The sequence below is a fragment of the Vulpes vulpes genome, chromosome 11 (genome assembly GCF_048418805.1).
Source record: "Vulpes vulpes isolate BD-2025 chromosome 11, VulVul3, whole genome shotgun sequence".
Taxonomy (NCBI): Eukaryota; Metazoa; Chordata; class Mammalia; order Carnivora; family Canidae; genus Vulpes; species Vulpes vulpes.
In genome coordinates, this window is record NC_132790.1 from 29,150,005 (window position 1) to 29,176,837 (window position 26,833).

Genomic DNA, 26,833 nt, shown 5'->3' on the forward strand with positions numbered 1-26,833 from the left:
GATAGCTGTAGAGAACCTGAAGATTTGGGTCACAAGGGAAGCGGAGCTGCAGGGTTGGCATAACATATAAAATTTCACAATAGCCTATACAAAACTGTCCATTTGACTAAGCCCCTCCCTCTAATCTCATGCAACTCTAAAAGCGAATGCTGTGTCCTATGGACCTTGGTATTAGAAGGAAATACCCTAGAAAGGAACACCAAATGAATTATTTCCAAAGTGACTGAAGAAATTGGGGCCTGTGGGTTATATATCATCTGCGAGTTTTGGTGGCTTGAGGGGTTCCTGGAGAGCTAGCTCATGTGTTGGAATCCAGCACAATAAAAGGCAAGACCCTATACTAGCTAACCATACCTGCGAAATGCTACAAGATGCCAGCTGGTCTCTCTCTCTCTTTCACATCTCTGATATCTCCCATACAAAGACGGCCTCAAATCACTTTATTTCTAAACCGCTTCCTCTCCAGAAGATTCTGCCTCCTGTTACAATTACAGAGGCCACTGACCAGCTGACTATACATTAGCTGATGGCTGCCAGGTATTAAGCTATTCTACAGACCCTGCACTGAAGCAATTGTTCTCAACTGCACAGAACAAGATGTAACCCAACCAGCAATGGGAAATCCGAACTACTATCCTAGGAGCAAAAAAAGAAACATGCTAGCCCTAGACAAAATGCTGTCATCCTACTGTCTCATCTCTATACCTCTTTATGCCTACAATCCTCAGGAAGCCTAAGCTTAAACATCCCTCAGGAAACTATGAACTCTTTAATGAGAAAGGTACAAATAGCACTTCTATGTGCACTATACTAGGTGTGCTAGGTGTTTCTTTACTTGAGCCCATTCAATCCTAAGAATGTGAACTGCAATTAATCCTACTTCACTAAGAATGAAAGAGAAGATCAGAGATTAAGTGGTTTGTCCAAGGTCACAGGATTAATAAATGGCAAAAACAGGCCTTGAACTCAAGTCTGGCTGAACTTCAAAAGCCCTTAAAAAATAATAATAATAATCCTATCATATTATATTTCATTGATTTGGTATTAAACTCTTTTCATTTATTTATCAACTACATCAAATACAGATGACAACAAAACTGATTTACAACCAGCTGAAAATTAAGCCATATTTATACAAATATGATTTCGGAGGGCAAAAGTGCCCCTCCCAGGAATACAAACTTTAGCAATCCCTTGTCCACATGATGGAAATAAGCATTTATAAAGTTTGGACAGAATTTATTTGCAAAATATCAAGAACATGTCTTCTATGTCAAATGAGTCACAATTTAAATTTTATTATTTAAAAAAATAAAAATAAATTTTATTATTTTTAATTTTTTCCATGATTTAAATTTTAAAATAAAATTTCATAAATGACCAACTATACACTATGCAACTGCTATTCTCAAAATACTTTCCACATGCCATAATAATGATCTTCACAATGATCCTATGACCAGCTACACAGTACCCTCAAATTACAGATGATGGAGTTGAGGCCCAAGATCACATACCTAGGAAATGATGAAAACTAAGGCTCCAACCAACTCCTTTGGATTTTGTATCTCATTATACTAGACACTTTGTGGCATACAAACTGTTAACCAGAAACAGCAGTGTGACCAGATGGAAGAGCCGAGTTAGACCTGTGTTCTAGTCTAGGACTCTGCTATTCTGTCCTGGACAGTTTCCTCCCTTCTTCACTTGATGAACTTTATTCATTCTTCAGGTAACTGCTTAGCCATCTAAGGAAGGGGTAGGTGCTGCCCTTCTGTTTTCCTAGGGAACTCTGTACTTCCCATACTGCAGCATGTAAAACACAATAATACATCTCTTATTTACCTAGCTACTTCCCCAATGAGGCTGTCAGATCCCTAGCAGCAAAGACTATTTTATTTACTATTGTGCCCCTTCTGCCTAGCATCTGATGGATTTTTAAAAACCATATAACAAATGAATGAACCCCAGCTCCCTCACTCATTTTAAAAATGGAATACTTTTCATAAGATTGTTTCCAAACTCAACTCATAAAGCACTTAGAAAAGTGGGTTCATAGGGGGCACTTAAAAGACAGCAGCTCTTATTATGATCAAGAACAGGAAAGCCTTACAAAACATCAAATCTATATACATCTGGAGGTGAGATATGGCCAGAAGAAAATGCCATCTATAAAATTCTTAAGGGGCACCTAGGTGGCTCAGTCGATTGCCTGCCTTCAGCCTGGGTCATGATCCTGGAGTTCTGAGATCAAGCCCCACATCAGGCTCTCTGCTCTGTGGGGAGCCTGCTTCTCCCTCTCCTTGCAACTCCCCCTGCTTGTGCTCTCTCTGTGTCAAATAAATGAATAAAAAATCTTTAAAAAGGAAATCTTAAAAGTCTTCATTCTTGGTTAAGCCATCACAATGACAGTTCTTCAATAAATATTTACCGAGCTCCTATATGCTACCCAAGGTACAATGGTGAAGACAAAGCAGTTAAGTCAAATTCTAGAAACAAACCATCTCCCAGAACCCTAACTGAAACACACTTTCTATAGGTGAGATCTCGTTAGATTAAATGACTGCTTGGATTACAACAAAGGGGATGGCTTGCATATGATAGTGAAGTTTGTTTTAAACTAGTACCAACAAGGATGCCTTGGTGGCTCAGTTGGTTAAGCATCCAACTCTTGGTTTCAGCTCAGGTCATGATCCCAGGGTCCTGGGATCGAGTCCTATGTTGGGCTTCCTGCTCAGCAAGGAGACTGCTTCTCCCTGTGCCCCTCCCCCTTGTTCCTGATCTCTCTCACTCTCTCAAATAAAATCTTTTTAAAATAAATAAACCAACAAACAAACTAGTACCAACAAGTAAGTGATCAGAGTCCTAATCAGAGAAACTTCTGTATGAAACTCTAACATTTCGCTTTTCCACAACTACTGAAAAGTTAAATTCTGTAGAATCCCAGGGGTCACCTGATCAAATAGGAATCGCCTTCATTTCAACAAGTCACAAAGTATAAATTTTAGAGTCAAAACCAGATTCAAAGGCTGGTTTGCTACTTCTTAGCAAGTTGCTTCACCTCCCCAAAGTTTCATTTCTTCTCTGTGAAACTGTAACATCTAACTACAATAACTTTGTAAAACAGAGTAGGTCATCAATAACTATTTCACCATCTGCTTTTCTTTCCAGATCTTTCACCACTTTGGCCACCCTCTTCAGAATGCACTGAAGTTAGAAACAGTGCCCACGACTGACCACAGAACTGGTCTTACCAGCCTGAAGCCCAGCAGGACTATTACCAGAACATGCAGGCAAATCAGACCAAAAGGTGTTTACTGAGCACCTACTAATAGCCAGCACTGCAGCTGATGACCAAATTGGCTTGCTTTTATTGCATTTTGTACTTTGCTTTAGTTCCAATAGGATAAAAACCGTCAAGAACAAAACTTCAATGTTTACTTAGGTGAGGATGAGTCAGAAAGTGGAGCTTATTTTCCTGGGCTCAGGGCCAACAACTTCAGATAGTGGCCTCTAAAACTAATGGCTTTAAGGGAGCAGGGGGAAAAATCATGACTGAGGCATCACTTCAGGGTCAACCAACTATTTCTGTAAAGAGTCAGGGTGCTGTTTAACTCTGCCACAAACCTTATTTATAAAAGCAAAAAATACTGCTTTCGTTAAAGGCAAATGGATTTCAATTTGTTTCATATAATTCAGGATATCCTAACAAGGTCTGACAGTCTGCTGGTCCTCAATATCCTCTCCTCCTTTCTGAGTATCAGAGTCACCAAATGTTTACTAAGAACTGGTCACCCAGAAAAAAGACTGCATTTCTTAGCTCCTAGCAGCTCAATATGGCCATGTAACTTAAGTTCTAGTCAATGGGATACAAGTAAAATCAAAGCATGCAACTTTGGGGAAGTGCCTTTAAAAGGGAGTGGGGGAAGAAATGATGCCCTTCTCCTGCTCTTTCCTTTCTCCTGCAGCCTGGAATACAGAGGGGACAGAGTTTGAATATTTAGGCAGAGAACACTTGATGCAGAAGACGGAGAAAGAAATGCGCCTAGGATCCTGATAACCATCTCAGCTCTGCCCTCCCCACAAGAAAGAATGAACCTTTCCTCCTATATAAGCCACTGTTATTCTACGTTTTCTGTCACTCATCCTAACTAATACACAAGAAAAGAAAAGCTAATAAAAACAGCCTCTTTGTAACTCTTCAGTTTTGTCCTAATCATCAATCCAGTCATGAACACAGAGAGCTTTTCTTTGTAATATGCTCAAACTCCAATCTAATGCTAATATAAACAGGTCATAAAACCATGTGTGAGTGCAGGCAAACAAGACTCAGAAACACTAGCAACTGCCAACACTAGAAATCAAAACAGCTAAGCTGAATGTTAACAAGTGTTAATAATTCTGTCAAAAGAAAGGGATGGTCATCTCACCGGATGGTGAACTCCAGCAGCTCCTGGGTTCCCTGAGGGTCCAGGTGCTGAAGACTGTACACCCTTTCAAGGCTCTGCTGCAGGAACTGATGGGACGGGTCCTCATGGGGTGCAATACTGGGAGAAACAGCCGATGACACTAGTTTTCTACCTGGTAACTAAGCAAACATAGTAGGGTTATAGTACCATCAAATTCTGTGGCTCAGCTTCTGGTAACACAAAGAAACAAACAAACAAAATGCAAGTTTTTTTTTGGAAAGGGAAAACAGGTGAGGTGATTCTGTAAATAACCTTCCTCTCATTCCCTAGCTTCAGTGGAAGAAAGGGAAAGAGAGAGAGAGAGAGAGAGAGAGAGAATGAATACAGTCTACACAACATAACCACAAGCTGCAAAGAGAAAAAGAAAAGAGAACGGAGAATATCACATTCTATTGCTAACTGAAATAAATGAGCTAACCACACAAAAGGGAATAAAGATCAATCTGTTGCCACGCTTATTTTTAAACTTTATTTGACCTTTCACTTCATAGGGAAATGACAGTTTATTCCCAAATAAATTTATGTAGCATGCTATCAAAATGTTTTATAGGATAATTATAATATCTTGTTCATATTGCTAAAAGTACTTACCTTTCAAGAAAGCGATGGAGGAGAACAAAGACGATTTCACTTTCAATTTTGTAAATTACACAGTTTAGATTTTCTAACCATGTACATATGTTATTCTAAATAAAGTCATTTAGGGACTCCTGGGTGTCTCAGTGGTTGAGTGTCTGCCTTTGGCTCGGGGCGTGATCCTGGGGTCCTGGGATTGAGTGCTGTATCGGGCTCCCTACAAGGAGCCTGTTTCTCCCTCTGCCTATGTCTCTGCCTCTCTCTTATGAATAAATAAATAAAATCTTTAAATAAATAAATAAAGTCATTTAGAATCTCCTAAACAGAGATGAGTTAACACAAATGAAGGGCTTAGAAAAGTGCCTGTACAGTTAGCATTTAGTAAGTGATTACCAGTATCATCACGGCTCATTAAATTTTTTTTTCTTTTTGTATCTCTAAGATTTTAAAAATAACAAAGGTTTTACTACTAAAAAATAAACTCATTGAGAAATTATGGCTTTATGTAATCATTAAAATGTTGCACAATCTAATCTTTGGTCTAGAGTATATTGTTCCAGACTCCTTTTTTCTTGCCTAATATAACATAATCAATAACACAGGGACATTCAAAATATGAATCTTCTTAAAAAGTAACGGATACAAAAGCAAAAGTACAAAACAGTGCAAGAGAGCCCAACAGAGAAAGAATGAATGAATGTGTTTTCAAAGAAAATACAGCCTGCTTTCTGCTCTTTAACAACCACAAAGGAGCCGAAATCAAAACACCAAAAATAATGACAAAAGCTGTTTTCAACATACCCTTAAGGCAGGAACAAGATGAGAAAGACTGTCTCGGAGGTAGGCATAGTGCCTGAAGGTATGATCTGAGAACAGTGCTGGCATTGTTGGACAGGTTTTAGCAGCATTAAAAATAAGAACCAAAACTGCAATGTCTGAGGGATGAGTGGGTTAAGTAAACCTAGAGGTTTAAAAAGTTGAGCTTGGCCAGAATCTGGTGCCCCCAATTCCCACCCTCAAGTCTCATTAAATGACAATTTTCTAAAAAAGAGATGCAAATTTAAATAAAGAGATACATTACCTCACTCCAAATTACACCAATTATCAAAGGTTTTTTAGAAAATGCCTGATGCTGCAGAGAATAACAAATCGAAACTTCCGGTACATGGCCAACTAAAGTTCATTTGGGCACAGTATCTCTTGGTCATAATTTGACACTAGACAGTAAAAGTCTTTTGAATGTTGAGTAATTCTACATCTCAAATTTTATTCTAAGAAAATAAGCATACAGTACAGAATCATTTATAATAGCAAATAATCAGAAACAACCGAAATGTCCCAAACCAGGAGAATAACCATACTATTTGATGGAGTATTATGCAATTGTTAAAAATTCTATTTATGAAGAATTTATAGTATCTTATCACATTTTCTCATAAGTGAAAAAGCAGACTCTAACATGTATAGTATATTATACGTAACTATAAAGTATTTGTAACTATAAAGTAATAGCTATAAAGTATTCGATGATGAGATGAATCATTTAAAAAAATATAGTTACAGGGCAGCCCCGGTGGCTCAGCAGTTTAGCGCCGCTTTCAGCCCAGGGCATGACCCTGGAGACCCGGGATCGAGTCCCACGTTGGGCTCCCTGCATGGAGCCCGCTTCTCTCTCTGCCTGTGTCCCTGCCTCTCTCTCTCTCTCTCTCTCTTCTGTCTCTCATGAATAAATAAAATCTTTAAAAAAACTGAAGATCTTCCAAGTTTAAAAAAATATATATAGTAACAGCAAAATCTCAACACCAAGCCTTAAAAAAGAAGGAAATACACCAAAATGCTAACGGTTGATTACTTTGACTAGTAGGGCTTTGGATGTTAAATACAAAGTTTCTTCTTTCAACTTTTTGGACTTTCTTTGTATATTAATTTTATAACTGAGGGGAAAAATTAACAGAGGGAAAAACAGAAATTAAAAAATAAACAGTTTCCAATCTTCTGTATGTATCCCTATAGAAGAGTCTGCTATTTGTCTACCCAATATCCATTTCAATTTTTTTAAAGATTTTATTTATTTATTCATGAGAGAGACAGAGAGAGAAAGAGGCAGAGACATAGGCAGATGGAGAAGCAGGCTCCCCGCAGGGAGCCCGATGCAGGACTCAATCCTGGATCCCAGGATCATGCCCTGAGCCAAAGGCAGATGCTCAACTGCTGAGCCACCCAGGCATCCCAGTTCATAGGTTTTAAAACCAAAGATGTCTGGCTCTGAATCCCACATGTACTGCTTAAAGAGTTATATAGCAGATCAGTGGTAAATGTATAAAGCATGAAACAGTGTGTAATATAACAGGTGCTCAAGAAATGATAAAAAATACTAATAATATTGGTATTATATAACAAATGTGAATTACTGTGAAAACAAGAATAAAAGCTAAAAATAATAACTAGTAGGCTCCCTCAGGATATATTCTTACTTAAAAGAAATGAAAAAAATTAAACTCAGGACCCCCCCCCCCCGCCAAGCTATACTACAAAAGAAGATGACAAACAACCCATCACATCAGCCCAGTCTGTCCTAATCTCAGAGGATACAAGCTGGATCATCCATGTCTGGTTCAGCTGTGTCAAAAAATGGATGGGTGCTCAGGAGCTCTGGCACCAAGGGAAGCACCAGGGTTGGATGCCGACTTCCCAGAAACTTCAAGCACCTGAAATAAACAAAATGAGAGCCCATCTTAATAACTTAATAATAAAAGCTTTAAATGTACTGGGGATTAGAATCAGAAAACCTGATTCAGAATTATAAATTCCCAACCACCCATTTTTGCTACACCTATGACCTCAAATAAGTCATTTAATTATTCTGGAACTCAGTTAATTCATCTAAAAAACTGCTATCATGAAAATTAAAGAGCTGGTATGGCATAAATTACTGCTGGTTATTTAAACAACAGCCATATTCTCCAACTTCCTTACCAAGAGAACCCTGATTTTATTCAGGTATCAGGTAGGTGCTCAGAGAAGATAGGCTCAGCTCAAGGGCTCAACTACAACTGGCCTAAACCCATCATGATAATCCCATTCCCATTTTCCAGTGACTGCTTTGCAGGTAATAAAGTAACCCATTTCTGGTCAAAGAAGCAAGAAGAGAAGTCTGGTGAGGAGCTACTCAGGAGTGTTCTCCTAGGCAAAAAGAGAAATGTGTGAGAGGGAATGCCCTTTCCTTTCTGCCTTAACATATTGTCTTATGAGGCAGCCATCCTGCAAATATGAGAAGAAAGCCAGGGAACTGCAGAGAAATCAACCAGAGTTCTAACCCTGTTAAGCTGCTGAATGACCAATTCTAAAACTGACTTCCTGATTTGTTATGCCAAAAAATTAGACCTTACTGTTTAAACAACCTTTAATGAGATTTTCTATTACTTATAGGCAAAAGCATTCTAACTGATATCCTGGGGAAGGTTCTGAAATCAGAAGTGACTTGATCTGAAACATGAAAATTAGTAACTGTATAGCCTTGGCCAGGTATGTTTCTCACCTACAAAAAGGGATTAAAAATCATTACCTCATACAGTTGCTGTAAGGATTAAATGAGATTATGAATAAAAAGTACTCAGCAAAGTGTCTGTCACATAGAATTCAACTAGCTTTTTTTTTTTTTTTTTTTTTTTATGATAGGCACACAGTGAGAGAGAGAGGCAGAGACACAGGCAGAGGGAGAAGCAGGCTCCATGCACCGGGAGCCCGACATGGGATTCGATCCCGGGTCTCCAGGATCGCGCCCTGGGCCAAAGGCAGGCGCCAAACCGCTGCGCCACCCAGGGATCCCTCAACTAGCTATTATTAAGTAACTATTAGTTAGCTATTATGACAACATGAAAACCTTTTACAAGCTATAAAGAACTACATGTGCACTGGTAACTATGCATTTCTATTATCTTTTGTTAAATTCTGGTTTAGAAGGTGTGCTGAATTGAAAAGAAATCCTTCTCTCTCTCTCTCTCTCTCTTTTACGATTTTATTTATTTATTCATGAGAGACACAGAGAGAGGCAAAGACACAGGCAGAGGGAGCCACAGGCTTCCTGCACGGAGCTCCGGGACTCGATCCCGGATCCTGGGATCAAGCCCTGGGGCGTGAAGGCAGAGGCTCAACTGCTCAGCCACCCAAGCGTCCCATAAATCCTTATTTCTGGGGCTGTAACAACAAACACTACAAAGTAATGAATTATCAAATAAATAATACTCTGCTTTCCACCTGGCAAAGAGAGAGGAGATCACCATGATCAGAGATTTCGCAAAGGAGATGGGACTTCCCCAAGGACAGAAAAACAAATAGACTGGCAATAGAGAGGAAACAAGCACCATGAAATTCATGCAAATATGGAATACAATAAGTATCCCATTTAAAACAGTATTGTTAGGAAAGTTTACCTTTCCCCATTCTGCTTTTCCTTCTACGTGGAAAGAACTTAATGCACCAATTTTCTGAACTCTCTCAGCTCCTTTAGTCTTGTATTTCAGGGGACACTATAAATGTAGTTTGGCCTCCAGGTACCACTCCTTTATTTTATATCTCCTATTCTATTCGGGTCACCCAAGCATCTGGGCCTCTCTGAAACTGGACTTCAATTCTGACTTGTAGTATTTTTTCTACTGATCTACATATTTCCTACTTCTCTCCTTTCCTGATATTTGAAGGCAAGGCCTCTGAATTGAATCCATTTTTAACTCTCCACAGTTTCTAACACAGTGATCGGGTTATACAGCCAAGTACTCCATAAGCATATTGAATGAACTAAAAGATACATAAACAGGACAAACTACCTCCTTCAAAGCTTTCATTAATGTATCTATCTTTCAAAATGTCTTAAAAATATGTCACTGTGACTATTCCTTCATTCTTTTACACATCCTTTTTTGGTATTCCTAAGTAAAGCCACCATTGAGGGAAAGAAATGAAAACTCAAATGACAATTAGAATAGGTTACTTTCAAAAAAAAAAAAAAAGAATAGGTTACTTTCAAATCTTTTGGAGCACTAGAAGGTAAAAATGCTTTCTGTCTACAATTACCCAATAAAGGCAGTCTCAAATAAATATGCGGGGTGAACCAAATAACTACATATCTAATTTTAAGGCAAAAAGAATGTTCTGTGAAATATTCCTTAACAATCCCTTTCATCAAATGGAATTAATTATTCCTTTTGTGTCACTGCAGAACTACACATACCAATACAGGTGTTTCTCCCCATTACAACCCCCACACCCCAAATGACTGAGTGCACCCTGAAGACTCCCCTGGTATTTTCTGTTTTTAATAGATCCTGCAAGTACTTGATCTGACCCACTGTTTTCTATTTTTAGTAACAGATTTTTCTGAAAATCAGTGAACTATACCGCTGGAGTGATCTTATCTCATAAGCTCACTTAAATATTCGGAGCACAACTATATACATTTTATAATAAACATATGCAATCAGTCCTTCAAACAGTAATTCATGAACAATGTTAAGTCTGACTCTAGTCAGTAAAGATAGAGGTAATCAAGGAGAAAATATGATAGTGATTTTCCATCTGTAGACAAAGTGCCAGTCCTGCCTCTAATCTCTACAATGATAGCTGTGATCTGTACAAAATGCAAAACAAACAAAGAAGTGATTATTATTATTATATAAGAGAAAAAGGAATCTAATAAACTCATCTCTGTACCTCTGGCACTTACCACAGGGCTTGGCACATAATAAGTGTACAGTAACAGGCACATATTATCTGCTAGGAGGATGGATGGACAAATAAGTAATCTAAAAATGTGATATTCAATTTAGGAATCAGACTCCTGAGTGCTCAGTTAAGTTGAATCAGGTTTCTAAATTGAAGGCAAAATTGAGGGCCATACCCTCAGATCCACTGAATAATGCCAATAACATACATTTGCCACATTATTGGACTCAGTGAGCAAATGAGCAAAAAATCCTTACTTCCATATAGAGTCTCTATCAGTAGGGTACTTGGTTAAATTTTTCAGCAGCTCCACCAGTGCAAGATGAATCCCTTCTTTAGTCGAAACATTAGTACAGCATAAAAGTTCGTGAAGAGCCTCTCGAATATCTCTGGACGAATCCTTTTAAAAAAGATAATAGTAATAGCAATAATAATAACAGCAGTCACTATGGATTAGCTATTACAGTAGAGGGTACAAGTTACCATGGGACCACAGGGTAAAGAGTCCCAACTTTCTGGGAGGGGAGGGGCTAGGAGTTGAGAAGACCTCACAGAAGAGGTAACACTTGAAAAAGGCTTGAAGAATTCATTCATTGGCTCATTCATTCATATAAATTCAACATTTACTGAATATTTATTTATTTATTTATTTATTTATGTAAGTAATTCTTCTTTTTTTTTAAAAGATTGTATTCATCCATTCATGAGGGACACAGAGAGAGAGAGAGGCAGAGGGAGAAACAGGCTCCATGCAGGGAGCCCGACGCGGGACTCGATCCCGGTTCTCCAGGATCCCAGCCAGGGCCGAAGGCAGCGCTAAACTGCTGAGCCACCCAGGCTGCCCTAATGAACATTTATTAAACAAACATTTATCAAGCACCTACCTATGCTACTTATGTACCAAGTGCTAGTGACATAGCACCAAATAAAATCAAATCTCTGCTTTTAGGATCTTCATTCCAGCGAAAAGACAAAAATAAGTAACTATATAGGTCAGATAGTAATAAGTATGAGGGAGAAACTAAAGCAGCTTAAAGGTAAGCATACTAGGATAGGTGGGGTATTTTACACAGGATAATGAAAGGGAGTAGCAAATATACAGGCCATGAAGAGGAAGCATGTTTGAAAAATAGTATGGAAGTTTATGTGGCTAGAACAGAGTAAATAAAAAGAGAGTGTTACAAGATGATGTTGGAGAAAACGGCTTCTTTCCTTCCCAACACTTGCTCCGCCTCACTAATATGCTTGGAAAAGGTCACCAACAACTTAATGCTAAAAGATATGGATGTATATCAGTTCTATTCTTCTTGGCTATCTCCACAACATTTGCTGTCAGTTCTTCAAAACTTTTTAGTACATACATTTTGAAACATACATAAAAGTAGAGATTGTAAATCCTTCAGTTTCAACAGTTAACTCAGAGTCAATCATGTTTCATCTAGACTTTTACCCACTCCTCCCAATTAGATTTTTCTGAAGCCAGCCAGAGAAACCATAGCATTTCATTGGGAAATATTTCAATCAATCAGTAAGATTTTGTTTACTTATTTGAGAGAGAGAGAGAGAGACAGAGATAGCAAGAGAGAGCAAGGGTGGGGAGAAGAAGGAGAAGCAGGCTCCCTGTTAAACAGGGAGCCTGATGTGGGGCTCAATCCCAGGACCTTGGGATCATGACCTGAGCTGAAGACAGGTGTTTAACAGACTGAGCCACACAGGTGCCATCCCCATAAATATATTTTTAAAGAGGATTCCTTAATTTTAAAAAACCCACAAAACCAATATCATGCCTAAAAATTTAATAATTGCTTAATACCAAATATCCTGTATGTACTCACATTTCTCTGACTCAAAAAGTTTGTTTTGCAGCAATATGTTCCTTAAGTATCTCTTAATATTGGAGCCCCTGGGTGACTCAGTCGGTTAAACATCTACCTTCAGCTCAGGTCATGATCCTGCAGTCCTGGGATCAAGCCCTGCATCAGGCTCCCTGCTCTCTGCTCAGTCTGTTTCTCCTCCTCCCTCTGTTCACGCTCTCTCTCTTGCTCACTCTCTCTCAAATAAATAAAATCCTTAAAAAAGGATATCTTCTAATATGTAAAATCACTGTATATCTCATATTTCTCTCCATACAATTTCTTCCCTATACATCCTATTATGGTAGTTAGATTTAGAGGCTTGATCAGATTCATGTTCACATCTTTTTCATTTTTTTTCTTTTTCATTTTTTAAATGATTTTATTTATTTATTCATGAGAGACAGAGAAAGAGAGACAGAAAGAGAGACAGACAGACAGACTGGCAGAGACACAAGCAGAGGGAGAAGCAGGCACCACGCAGGGAGCCTGATGTGGGACTCGATCCCGGGACTCCAGAATCACGCCCTGGGCTGAAGGCAGGTGCTAAACCACTGAGCCACCCAGGGATCCCCTCAAATCTTTTTTTAACTTTTTTAAAGATTTTATTTATTTATTTATTCAGAGACACAGAGATTGAAAGAGAGGCAGAGACACAGGCAGAAGGAGAAGCAGGCTCCACGCAAGGAGCCCGATGTGGGACTCAATCCCGGGTCTCCAGGATCACACCCTGGGCCGAATGGTGACACCAAACCTCCGAGCCACCAGGGCTGCCCAAAATCTTTTTTTTTTAACAAGACCACTTCAAGTGGTATGATGTACTTCCCTTAGGAACTATATGTCTGTTTCTCTTTGGTTGAGGTTCGTAACCACTGGTGATCACTGCCTAGATCTACTAATTCACTAAAGTTGTAAAACAATGATACACAAATCCTACCATTCTTCTTTATTAACTGGAATACTTTCATAAAAAGAAACTTCTCCTTATCAACTCGCTGGTTATCATGAAGTTCAGTTTGTATAGGAAAAGAAAGGATTAATGCTTGATTCCTTAATTTACCAGTTTCCAAAATAAGAAGTTGATTACCAAGCATCTTCCAAAGACAGCTAATGCAGTGTTTTAAGTATCATTACAGAATCATGAATTTAAACATATTTGCAGTTATAGTCCTTAATGATGTGTCTATAATAATGTATTATAACCCTTAATGATGTGTCTCCTGGGTCTTCCTGATATGATCCTAGAGGTCTTTGATAGCTAATAACTGCTTTCTATATGACAAGGTGGTAGAAGCTCACTTTGTTAAATTTCCTGCACTAGACCTGGAATCAGCCATTTCTCTTAGGTATTTTGGTACCTTTTAGTGGAAATGAGATCTCCAAAACATTGTTTTAAGTCAGGTTTACTGACGTATAGTTTTCATTCTGTAAAACTCATCCTTCTCAGTGAACAACTTCCATAAGCTTAACAAAGCCATATAGTTACATAACCATCATTTCAATCAAGATATAAAACACTCCCATCACCAAACTCTTCCCTAGGGTCCCTCTGTAGTCTAACCCTTGCCCACAGTCCCTGGCAACTAGATATATTTTCTGCTACAATTTTATCTTTCCCAGGGCAGCCCGGGTGCTCAGCGGTTTAGCGCTGCTTTCAGTCCAGGGCATGATCCTGGAGACCCGGGATCGAGTCCCACATCAGGCTCCCGGCATGGGGCCTGCTTCTCCCTCTGCCTGTGTCTCTGCCCCTCTCTCTCTGTCTCTTATGAATAAATAAATAAATAAAATCTTTAAAAAAGAATTTTTTTATCTTTCCCAAAAGGTCATATAAAGGGAATCATGGCTGGCTACTTTTACCTAGCATAATGCATGTGAGACTCACCCAAGTTGTTACATGTTATCAGCAACTCATTCCTTTTTATTATTCAGTAGTACTGCATTGTATACATTACCTAGTTTACTTACCCATCCCCCAACTCAAAGATTTGTGCTGTTTTCAGTTTGGGACTATTTTAAGTAAAGCCACAATAAACATTGGCATACGGGCTTTTGCGTGGACATAGATTTTCAGTTCTCCTTCGGAAATGCTTCAGAGTGGCAATACAGTATCAAATGGTAAATTTATGCTTAACTTCATAAAAAAACTTCCAAAGTGACAGTATCATTTTGCATTCCCATCAGCAGTGGACGAGGGTGCCAGATGCTTTCATAATTGGGTGATTTGCTTTTTTATTACTGAATTTTGAGAATTCTTTCTATATTCTTTATCAGATATGTGTTTTGCAAATATTTTCTCCCAGTCTGTGGTATGTCCTCACATCACCTTTCCTCTATGCATGTTTCTGTATCCAAGTCCATCTGCCCCTTTTGCGCACAGTTAATACATTAAAGGCATTATATATGTTTGATTTGATCCTATCATCTCTCTTTATTGTGGTAAAATACACACAACATAAAATTTACCATTTTAAGTCAACGTACATCTTAAGTTATACAGTTCGATGGCATTAAATACATTTACATTGTTGTGCTGTTTTTATAATTACTTTAAATCATATTTTGGGAGATACTTTAAGAGCATCTTGAAATATCTTGAAGAGCTTTTAAATTTTGATAAAGTCCAATTTATCTAGTTATTTCTCTTATGAGTTAAGTTTTGGTGTCATGTCTAAGAAATCTTTGTCTAATCCAAGGTCACAAATATTTTCTCCTAAAAGTTTTATAGTATTAAGTTTACTTAATACATGAAGCAAATCAAACTAAAAATTTTAAAGGAATGCATCTGCATCCACACAGCAAAATCTAAGAATCAGAGATTCTTCTCCAAAGCTAGGTTTGAGATTATGACTTCTTTATTCTCCAGGAACCCTCTTTCAGCCTGCAAGTCTCTCAATTCTTCTCTGTATAATTACCCAGGCCAACTCCTTAATAAATACATCTGACTCCGTTTTTGCTGTTTAGTAACCTCATTTGGCTTCCCCACACCTCTCGAACAAAGCTCAGGCTCCCCAGCACAGCACACAAGGTCCTTCACAATCAGTTCTTTGCTCATTTCTCCCTCAGAGCCATGTGAACTTCTCAACATCTCTGTCTATGCTGTGCCATTTCTGCCCTCCCAGCCTTCATCAGTAGCTACATGATAGCACTCTAGCCAGAATGTCATTCCTTAGCTTACTTACTTTTGATATGATCTTGTAATTACTGGTTTATACTGCTGCCTTCTCTAAAAATTGTGAACAAATCAGAGGTAACAACTAATTGTCCTTAGAACCTAGTGCAGAAGCTGGCTCTGCAAAAAAGTCAGTAATGTTTCTTGAATGACTGTATACATATTATGAACTACTATCATGCTACGCATTTTACATGAATCTCTCTCAATTCTTAAAAGAAACATATGAATATGTGGAATTATCCTCACTTTATACACGAGAAAACCAAGGACTGGTGGGAATTAATAATATGTCTGAAGTCACAAAGCTGGTGGACACCCTAAGTAACATGCAGGTGCTCTTCCCTTAATAGGATTTTCAAAGCTCTACATGAGAGCTCCAGCCTAATCTCATGCTACACACTAGCTCTTTGTTACCACTAGGCTCTCTTTGGTCCCTCTATTGTGCCATGCTTCCTTCCACCTACCACAGTTTCTACACTTGCTGCTGCCCTGCCTGGAATATTCTTATACTCCATACTCCCAACTCTTCTCTGCCAAGTTAGGGTCTAATTTCTTCCTCAGAGATCAGCTTCAGAAACACTCCCTGATTTGCTGCACCCCGTTAGCCTCCAAAGACTAAGTGCTTCCATAACATATGCCCATTGGACCTCACTCCTTTCTGTCATGTGCTCCTTACTCAGATGATTATACCTCTATTTGTGTCATATTTGTCTATCTCCCTCATATCTAAATTATAAGGTCCACGAGAGCAGCAGCGCCAAGGTTTTTGCTCACTATTGTATCCTCCTTGGCACAGTGCCTGGCAAATAATAGGTGGTCAATAAATACTAACACACACACAAACAAAAAACCCAGGTAAAAAGGCCAGGGACCAAAGACAGGGACTGACACTTAACCGTTAGATACGTTTCCCATATAGCAAATCACCACCACTGATAGAAGGCAGCTCTATTAATGTATTGGAAAAACAAATTCAAAGTAGTAAGAAAACAATTTTGACTATGCTTCTTAAGAAATTCCTAGTTATACAGTTGACCTGTGCAGATTTATTTTAGAACATGTTACTAAGCATCCAATATGCATTAGTTACCACATCAAAGGAATATGATAAAGGGTATAACATGGTCACTCTCTTTAGGTAGCTCATAATCACATCAAGGAGAAGGAGTTAGATAAAATCTGCCATTAGCAATAAAATGTGAAAACTATAGTCATAGATACTTAAGCATGCTTGTGGCCCTATGAACAATTCTGTATATCAAAACATACCTCAGAACAGAGCTCAGATATTTAGCAAACATTTCCTGAGCATCTACCTGTATCAGACACTACAAGGCACAAGAAATTTTAAAAAAATGAAAGAAGCCAGGATCCTGTAAAGCTCTGAGTCTTGTGAAATAAAGAATTCAAATATCAACAACCATCTTGATATATGCTAGACACAGGGTGACCCATGAAGACAGAGGAGTTCTACTTAACCCACCTAGGATGGAGTTACTTAGGAAATATGCTGCCTCATATAGATCTGAGGATAAGCAAAGTCTATGAGGTAAAAAGTGGCAGTTTTTGCAGGCTGAAGGGAAAAACAGTGAAAGAAAAATGGTGAGGAAAAGCATGATGATTAAGGGAGTGACTGATATCAAGTTCAAGAGGAGGAATGGTGGGAAAGAATGCAAAAAGGAAAGGCAGGGCTAGGCAGCAAGCCCACCCACAGAGAACAATGCACAGAATGCAAACTTGTCTTCGTAGGAAAAAAATAAATGAAAATTATAAATACAGACTTGTAATTCAGGAAAAATCCTACCAGCAGTGCTAAGATAAGCAGCTGAGGAAATTGATAGGGAACTTCAAAATCAAAGCACCCAATCTGTATGGAGCAGAAATCTGTAATAAGTGCTAATGACTAAACACCCAATAGCTATCCTTTTCACAATATCTGACAAAACAAAACCAACAGAAACAAGAAAGAAACCCAGAGGCCAAATCTCATTTATTAATATTCTGAAAAATGTCGGGACTCACAAATAAATTCCAAATACTTTAGAAAAATAATTCAAGAACCACAAAGAGTTGTACAGCCTGGAAAGCAAATCTGTGTTCATATCCTGGCACAGCCACTTACCAGCAATGTGACCACAAACAAATTACTTTGTTCTTTGTAAAACTCTAGGGTTGAATGAGTTGACTCCCTAAGATCTATTCCTGCTGTAACATCCTACGATTCACTAGAAGCAGTAAATCAAATCAAAGGCTGAAAAGAATTCTTCATTATTTAGTCCCCTGCCTTATCTATAACCACTTCTCTTCACATCACTTCAGCTCTATGCTGCTATTACAATGAGTTTCTTTTAATTCCTTAAATGCATCATACTCACTCTTACCTCTGGATCCACAGACACTGCTCCCTCTGGTGCCCTTCTACCCTACCATCAGTGCCATTCTTTCCTAAGAAAAGGCCTCCCCAAGTTTTCCTCCTCCAAGTGTTCACTATAGCATTCCTTCCTCCCTCCCCATCTCCCAACCTTACCTCAGGCAACCCTGTCCTTTCCTGATCACAACAATACTGAGCTTTGAGTTTCCTGTTTAACGGTAAGTCTCCTCCACCTTGGTGGAGTTGTGCGATCGTGCTGCTCATACACTATTGCATCACTAGTACCTAGCACAATGCTTGGTTTAAAGATTTATTTACTTATTTATTTGAGAGAGAAAAAGAGAGAGAGAGAGAGAGAGAACTTGTGCATGGGCATGTGGTGAAAGGGGGCAGAAGGAGAGACAGTCTGCATGTTGAGCACAGAGCCTGACACAGGGCTCATAACCCTGAGATCACTACCTGAGCTAAAATCAAGAATTAGATGTCCAACCGACTGCCATGGCACCCCATAACGCCTGGTTTAAAAATAAAGTGGCTCTCAGGAAGTACTGATGAAGAAATGAGTAACAAACTATGAAGACTCACCTCTAACACAGCCAGGACAGTATCAAGCTGATCCTCTCGGAGAGTGATATTATTAGAAATTTTTCTCATGGTGTGTATGGACTGCAGACGTACTTCCTCAATTTCATCATTAAACATGTCAACCAGGAAATCAAGGCACTTCTCCGCAAAAGAAGGTGAAGATTGGGCCAGCATGCAGAGAGCCTCCACAGCAGCAATGCGGACCTCTAGACACAGGGAACAAATAACACTGCATATCAGGTTAAGAGCCATAGGACAAATCCAAAGATTCCTTTTCATTCAGGTTTGTCTTTTGCTCTCTACTCCTCTTTTTAATAAACTCTTTCTGGGAGGTCTCCTCCATGCCCACAGATTCAGCTATCATCTTCACACTGACCTAAGAACAAAGACTTTGGTGTCACAGGGACTAAGATTTACAACCTGAGTCGCAGACATGCGATCAAGTCACACATCTATCTCTATTATCTGAACTTCTTGAAAACTAAGTTCTTATATACCCCAGTCCTCCAACCACTGTACTCCATTCAGTACTTTTTTAAAAAGCAGATTTTAAATAATTAAGATTAAAACAGACTAGATATTATTTTCTCATCTTAGAAATAAGATTCAGCAAAGTGAATTAAGTGGCCTTAAGGTGAGTGAGAGCGGAGATAAGACTAGTATCCAGGTCTGCTCATTCTAGACTATCATTATATAGTGGTTAAGGATACAAGCTTTAGAATGATAAAGGTCTCACAGTAAGTTGTGAAGAGTAATTCCTCCACTAACTTGAAGGGTGATCTTGATTAAGTAACTTAACTTCCTAGCACCTCAATTTTTTCACCTTGAACAGGGATAATACTCATTTCCTTACAGAGTAGTTAGGAGGACTAAATGACATAATGTAGGTAAAGCATGTAGTACAGTGCCTGGCATATGTTAAAAACCCAGTAGATGTTAGGTACAGCATAGGTATCCATCTCACAAGCACCTTGAAAACAGAGGCATGTCTTCTACCTCTCTGTATGGCCTGAACATATATAACAGTAAAGTCACTGATCCAGAAAGCCCTTCATTTGTTCACTAGTAATGTTTCCTGAATGTATACTACATGCCAGGCCCTGTGCTAAGTGCCTTGATATAAAGATGAGAGGTGAGTAAACTACAGACAATGCTCACAAGACTTCCATATGTGCTTGTTTTGTTCCCGTGGTTCCCACATGGTTCTGTAACAAAATGTATAGTTTCAAAAAAGAAAGAAAACCCACTCAAACTGGTTAAAACTCACGAATAAAAAAAAAAAAACTCACGAATATAATTTGTTTTTTGTATAAGGTTTTATAGATACTTTAAAAGCAGAATTACTACATTACAGGGTGATGACTCAGAATTTTCTTGGTAGTGATGAATTCTTCCTTTCATCAGAAGGAAAGGATTTGCTACATTTCATAATCATGTAATTTAAACATGAAATTGCTAATAATTACAAAGAAAGCCAGAGATGGACCGAAATGTGTTAAATGTTGGCTCTTCCACCTAGGGCTTCCGCCCATTATACCACACTAACTCATACGTAACTCTTGCAAGTCCACAAAGCAAATCACAGGGACACTTCTGATCAGCATGAGATGCTCAGTATGGACGTGAGCTGATGCAATTCCAAGCAGAAGCAAAGAAACTTGGTGTTTCACTTTGTATGGGTAGTCTGGTAAATTAACTATTTCTACTGGACTCTTTGGAATGTTGAAAATGTATTACGGTCTCCTTAAAGGGTCCAGGGCAGAGAAAAGGAATCAGCTATGCCAGAGGGGAGGAAAAGGATCCTCTGGTGCCTTATCATATGTAATCAGATCCTGGCTTTGCAATTTGCTAGCTATGTGTTTAGTACTGAAGACATAAAGATGAGCAAGAAAGAGACGGTCTCCCAGCGCCTACAGAAAAGAATAGTTAATTGCATTACAAAGCGATGAGTGGTACGATGAAAAACACAGGGAGTATAAGAATATGCAGAAGAGGTATGCAGCCCACTAAACAGGTTCAGAGGCAGCTTTCTGGAACAAGTGACCTCTGAAACAATATCTAGAGGAGTTGCTAAGCCAAAAGAAAGGAAAAAGGTCTTTCTAAGTAGAGAAATCGTATATACAAAGAGAGGTAGAACGTGGAACAACTACAGAACTATAAGTATGTGTGATACTAAAGTCCACAGCTAATGAAATAAGGCTCCATTTCATTCCCAGCAATGTGTCCCAGAATTTTAGAAATATGATAAAATTAGAAAGCTGCCATACCTGATCCTGGTTATGATCTATTTGCTTTCCAAAGTTAAGTTCCTTTGACTAATGCTTAGTGACAAACTGGGGCACCTGGATGGAGAGTCTGACTCTTGATTTCGACTCAGGTCAGTCTCAGGGTCGTGAAATGGAGCACCAAGTTGAGTTCCGTGCAGTGTCCGCTTGGGATTCTCTCCCTCTCCTTCCTCCTCTGCCCCACCCTCCACTCATGCTCTCTCTCTCTCTCAAGTAAATAAAATAAAATCTTAAAAAAAACCCACCAAAACCATTAGTGACAAACATATGTAGAACTAAATGAAATAAACATTAATGGTGACAAAATTCAACTGTAAAACTAAACAAAGCAAAAATGCTAGTAGAAACTAAATAAAACAGTTTCATTACTTGTCTTAGGATAAAATGGCTATTAAAACTGGACTTCCTTATTACGAAATCCATTTAAAGTATAATTCATGTATCAAGTTCACAAAGAACAAAAAAAGCACAGGTTGCTTTAACTAATTTCTACATTCAAGTTTCATCCATTATCCAAAGTAGACTGAAAGATGAAACCTTTCATAAACTGAAATGATGTAAAGCAGAGTATAAACAATGTAAAGCAGAGTATCCCCCACTTTGTAGAAGTTCACGTTGTGTCACCTTTTACAAAAGATTTACATGGTGATGGTGACAACTTTTTTCCATAAAAACGAAAGTACTCTTTGGATTTCTTTTGGTTAACAAAAACAGGTACTAATATAGGTCTTTCATAAAACCAAAGTGGCATAATGCAAACTTTAAGAAAGTGGGGAAGATACCCACTCATGAAAACCATATACAAACTAGATAAGGTAACTCAATTCTTATATCTTTTAACAGAAAACTGTCTTTCAAAAGTAATTTTCTTGCCCTTCTAAGAAGTTCTATTCTGAGGTAATTTTTTATAGGCATTTTAAAGACCTGAGTTCTAATCCTATGATACAAATCTACTTTAAAATCTGGACAATCAACATTAACTCTCCTGGTCTGTTATAATTATTGAAAATTTCACTAAAATTAGTGAAGAGACGGTTATAGTCAACCATCTCAAAGCAATGACATTCTTTTTTTTTTTCTTTTGCAATGACATTCTTTATGTGAGAGAGATAGCATCATATTATGGAAATTACAAGGGCTTTGCAGAACTTCTATTTTGTTTACGATGGCCATTAACAAGGACTAGACTTATCTTTTTATCTGAAACAACTAGAAACAGAAATAAAAATCAGAAACAACAGTATTCAACACACTAGACATCAATAAAGGGTAGTGATCCCTGAGAGACAGGAAATAAATGAAGTGGGCTCTAGAATTATACCAGTTTATTATCTGGAAAGAATTTCCAGATTCTAGATCTCCCTGAGTTGAGAAGATAGAGCTGGGAGTCTGGAAAAGCCAATATGTATAGAGTTCATAAGGCAAAGTACCAGAAAGGACAGAACTAGAGAGAGAACACTTTGGAGATCTGCAGAGCGTCTTCCTCAAGTTATCAGCTGAGTTCTGATTTACAAAGAAATTGCAGTCTGAGGAAGAACTACTAAGAACTAGAGGGAACAATCTCCAAAGCTCACAAATGGTCTACAATTGTTTCTTCAGAAGAGTTTGTTTGATCAGCCACTAGAAAGGACGAATACCCACCATTTGCTTTGACGTGGGTATTATGAAGGGTATTTTGGGTATTATGGAGGGTATTATGTTGAGTGAAGTAAGTCAATTGGAGAAGGACAATCATTATATGGTTTCACTCATATGGGGAATAAAAGAAATAGTAAAAGAGATTATAGGGGAAAGTAGGGAAAATGAGTAGGAAAAATTAGAGAGGGTGACAAAACATGAGAGACTCCTAACTCTGGGAAGCAAACAAGGGGTAGTAGAAGGGGAGGCGGGCAGGGGGATGCGGTGACTAGGTGATGGGAACTGAGGGGGACACTTGACAGGATGAGCCCTGGGTGTTATACTATATGTTGGCAAATCGAACTTCAATAAAACAAAAATATAGGGCAGCCCGGGTAGTTCAGCGGTTTAGTGCCGCCTTCACCCCAGGGCCTGATCCTGGAGACCTGGGATCGAGTCCCACATCAGGCTCCCTGCATGGAGCCTGCTTCTCTCTCTGCCTGTTTCTCTCTCTCTCTGTGTCTTTCATGAATAAATAAATAAAATCTTTCAAACAAAACAAAACAATATATATATATATAAAGAGAGATGGGTACTAAAAAAAAAGAAGAGCTTGAGGTGGGAGAAAAATAAGCCCTAGATGAAGTGCTGCTTCAATTCCCTTTAACAAAGCTTCAAACTAAGACCCAAAATAAATGCAACCCAGAACAAAGCTCAAGAATATTTATAGGGGGCAGCCCCGGTGGTGCAGTGGTTTAGCCCTGCCTGCAGCCCAGGGCGTGGTCCTGGAGACCCTGGATCAAGTCCCATGTCAGGCTCTCTGCATGGAGCCTGCTTCTCCCTCTGCCTGTGTCTCTGCCTCTCTCTCTCTGTGTGTGTGTCTCTATGAATAAATAAATAAAATCTTAAAAAAAAAAAAAGAATATTTATAGGAATATAACAATATTCATTACCCAACACAGTAAAATTCACAATGGCTGGCATCCAACTGAAAATTACTAGGCATGCATAGAAGTAGGAAAATATCCGTAACAAGGAGAAAAATCAATCAAAACCAACACAGAAATCACACAAATAGATCTAGTAGACAAAAACAACAGACCTAGTAAGCAAAAATATTAGCATAGTTATTATAAATGCATTCTCTGTTGACAAAGTTAAAGATCAAGCAGATTAAGCAGATACATGGGAGATACTAAGCAAACTCAAATTCTAGTTGAATTTATATGAATGAAAACTATTATGTCTAAGATGAAAAATATACTGGATGGGAGTATAATCAGATTACACATGGCAGAAGAAAAGATAAGTGAACTCCAATACGAAGCAATAAATATCCCAAATGAAACAAGAAAAAAAAGACAAGATAAAAATAGGGATGGAGGGGTGCCTGGATGGCTCAGTCAATTAGGTGTCTGACTCCTGGTTTCCGCTCAGGTCATGATCTCAGGATTGTAATATTGAGCCCTGCATTGGGATCCATGCTGGACACAAAGCCTGCTTAAAACTCTCTCTCTCCTCCTGCCCCTCCTCCCACTACTTCTCTTCAAAGGGGGCCGGGGTGTGGGGCACCAATGAGCTACAGGACAACCTGTAGTAGTCCACTGTATGTGTGACTGGAGTCACCAAAGGAATATGGGACAGAAAAATATATGAAGAAATAACGGCAAAAGATTTTTTAATCTGATAGAAAATTATAAACCCACAAATCTAAGAAGCAACAAACTTCAAGCATAAGAAGCATGAAGCAATGACACCAAAACACACCACAATTAAACTATTTAAAACCAGTGACAAAGAGAAAATTCTAAAAGCAACTAGAGATAAAGAAGATGTATGTATACAATAGAATATTACTCAGCCATCAAAAAGAATGAAATCCTGTCATTTACTACAATATAGATGGAAGTAGAGTGTATTACACTAAGTGAAAGGAGTCAGTCTGGGAAAAACATATACTGTAGGATTTATATATGGAATTTAAAAAACAAAACTCAAAAAAAAAAAAAGCTCATGGAACATAGAGGAACGGAAGGAAAAATAAAGATAAAAACAGAGAGGGAGGCAAACCATAAGAGACTCTTGACTATAGGGAACAAACTGAGGATTGCAAGAGGGGAGGTGAGTGAAGGGTAATTGGGTAATAGTCATTAAGGAGGGCACTTGATGTAATGAGCAGTGGGTGTTATATATGACTGATGAATCACTAAATTCTACCCCTGAAGTAATAATAAACTGTATGTTAACTAATTTGAATTTAAAACTTTTTTAAAAAGCAACTATAGGGGGCAACCCCGATGGCTCAGTGGTTTAACGCTGCCTTTAGTCCAGGGCGTGATCCTGGAGACCCAGGATGGAGTCCCAGGTCAGGCTCCCTGCGGGGAGCCTGCTTCTCCCTCTGCTTGTGTCTCTGCCTCTCTGTGTGTGTGTCTCTCATGAATAAATAATTAAAATCTTTAAAAAAAAAAAAAAAGCAACTATAGGGGATGCGTGGATGGCTTAGCAGTCAAGCATCTGCCTTTGTTTGGCTCAGAGCGTGATCCTGGAGTCCTAGGATCGAGTTCCACATCGTGCTCCCTGCGTGGAGCCTGCTTCTCCCTCTGCCTGTGTCTCTGCCTCTCTGTGTCTCTTATGAATAAATAAATAAAATCTTAAAAAAAAAAAAAGCAGCTATACAAAGACATATACAGAAGAACAAACAAAAAAATGGCAGCAGACTTGTCAACAATGCAAATTGGAAAATTGTGGAACACCTAGTAAGACTGGAAAAAACAAAAACAAAAACAAAAACCCACCCTATTAAACTAGAATTCAATTTCCAGTGAAATAATCTTTCAAAAATGAAGGTAGAGGCTCCTGAGTGGCTCAGTGGGTTGACTGTCAGACTCTTGGTTTTGTCTCAGGTTCATGATCTCAGGGTTGTGAGACAGCCCTGCAACCCCTCTGCCCCCACCCTGCTGCTCACACTTTTTTTCATAAATAAATAAATAAATAAATAAATAAATAAATAAATAAAATACATACTTTCTTTAAAAATATGAAGGTGAAAGAAAGTCATTAGTCATAATATAAAGACTTTGAGGTCAAACATATCTGAGCTCAAATCTTGCTTCTGTCTCATACCAGCTAGGTGACCAATAACAAGTTATTATTATTGGTATAAATAATATCAAATCAATTTGTACTACCAGTTATTAAGGGCTTACTATAACTGGGTCATGTATTATGCCAAGTATTTTGTGTCTATATAATCTCATTTAATTCTTGCAATTCAGAAACATTTATTATTAACCTTGTTTTATATAAATGCTGGAACCTAGATGGACTGAACCCAAAGTCCATGCTCTTAACCACTGTATTATACCACCTGGGCCTCAATCTTCTGTTCTTGAAATTAAGTAACAGTAGGTATTTCATAGAATGACTGTGAAAACTAAAAGAGACACTACATGTTAATATTAACCAGTGTAACGCCTGATACACGGCAGGCACTCAGTAAATGGGCACTGTTATTAGTATGCAGTCATACTTACCATACATCTCATCTTCCAATCCATGAACAAAGGCTCCACAAGCTCCTGACTCAATCAAGTTCACAGCTCCTGTATCTATTTCTTCTTTGGGTGCATCATCTCCCCACTTTCTGCCACTGGAAAACTCTCCTGAGCTGTAAAGTTCCTTGGCACGTTCATGTGCAGTGCGTTTTCTCTGTAGAGGACAATGACAATTACCATTTGCAAGGGGTTCATGAGGGAACAGAAAAACGTATTCTGAGAACACAGGAAAGTAGGAAATAAGACTGCTCTCTGAGAATTACATTTTCAAAAGAAGCATTCAACTGATCAGAGCAGAAAAATGCAAATTCAGTGTAAAGTAAGACCAAAGGTTCACAGGTCTGTCAGAGCTGATATTAATCTTATTAAAGATAATAAAAGAATGCACCGATCAGACAGGTAGTTTATGTTTGCCATTGCAACACCGGAAAGGGAGAACCAGAGAGGTAAATAATAGCAGTGTCCCTCTAGCACTATCCTGGCAGATAATTAAGTAGCCCTAGAAAAGAATTTTTTTAGTCCCAGTAGAAGTCTGAATTTGGTAATACTTGTGCTCTATTTGAGTAACACTGCACTCACTATGCAACTTTTTGGTAAATTCACACTCTTCATAGACTGCCTAAGAGGGAA

General features: G+C 38.5%; 1 protein-coding gene across 7 annotated transcripts in view; it reads right to left on the reverse strand.

Annotated features, from left to right (window-relative positions):
• INTS4 (integrator complex subunit 4) overlaps nt 1-26,833 on the reverse strand; it is a 110,982-nt gene that overhangs the window by 23,017 nt on the left and 61,132 nt on the right. For all 7 annotated transcript variants that reach the window (XM_072725990.1, XM_072725991.1, XM_072725989.1 and 4 more), the window contains 6 exons: nt 26,183-26,357; nt 18,748-18,953; nt 11,024-11,166; nt 7,638-7,753; nt 5,847-5,980; nt 4,431-4,588 (listed from right to left, as the gene is read on the reverse strand). In XM_072725990.1, coding sequence (XP_072582091.1) covers nt 4,431-4,588; nt 5,847-5,980; nt 7,638-7,753; nt 11,024-11,166; nt 18,748-18,953; nt 26,183-26,357 — 932 coding nt within the window. The remainder of the gene's footprint in view (nt 1-4,430; nt 4,589-5,846; nt 5,981-7,637; nt 7,754-11,023; nt 11,167-18,747; nt 18,954-26,182; nt 26,358-26,833) is intronic.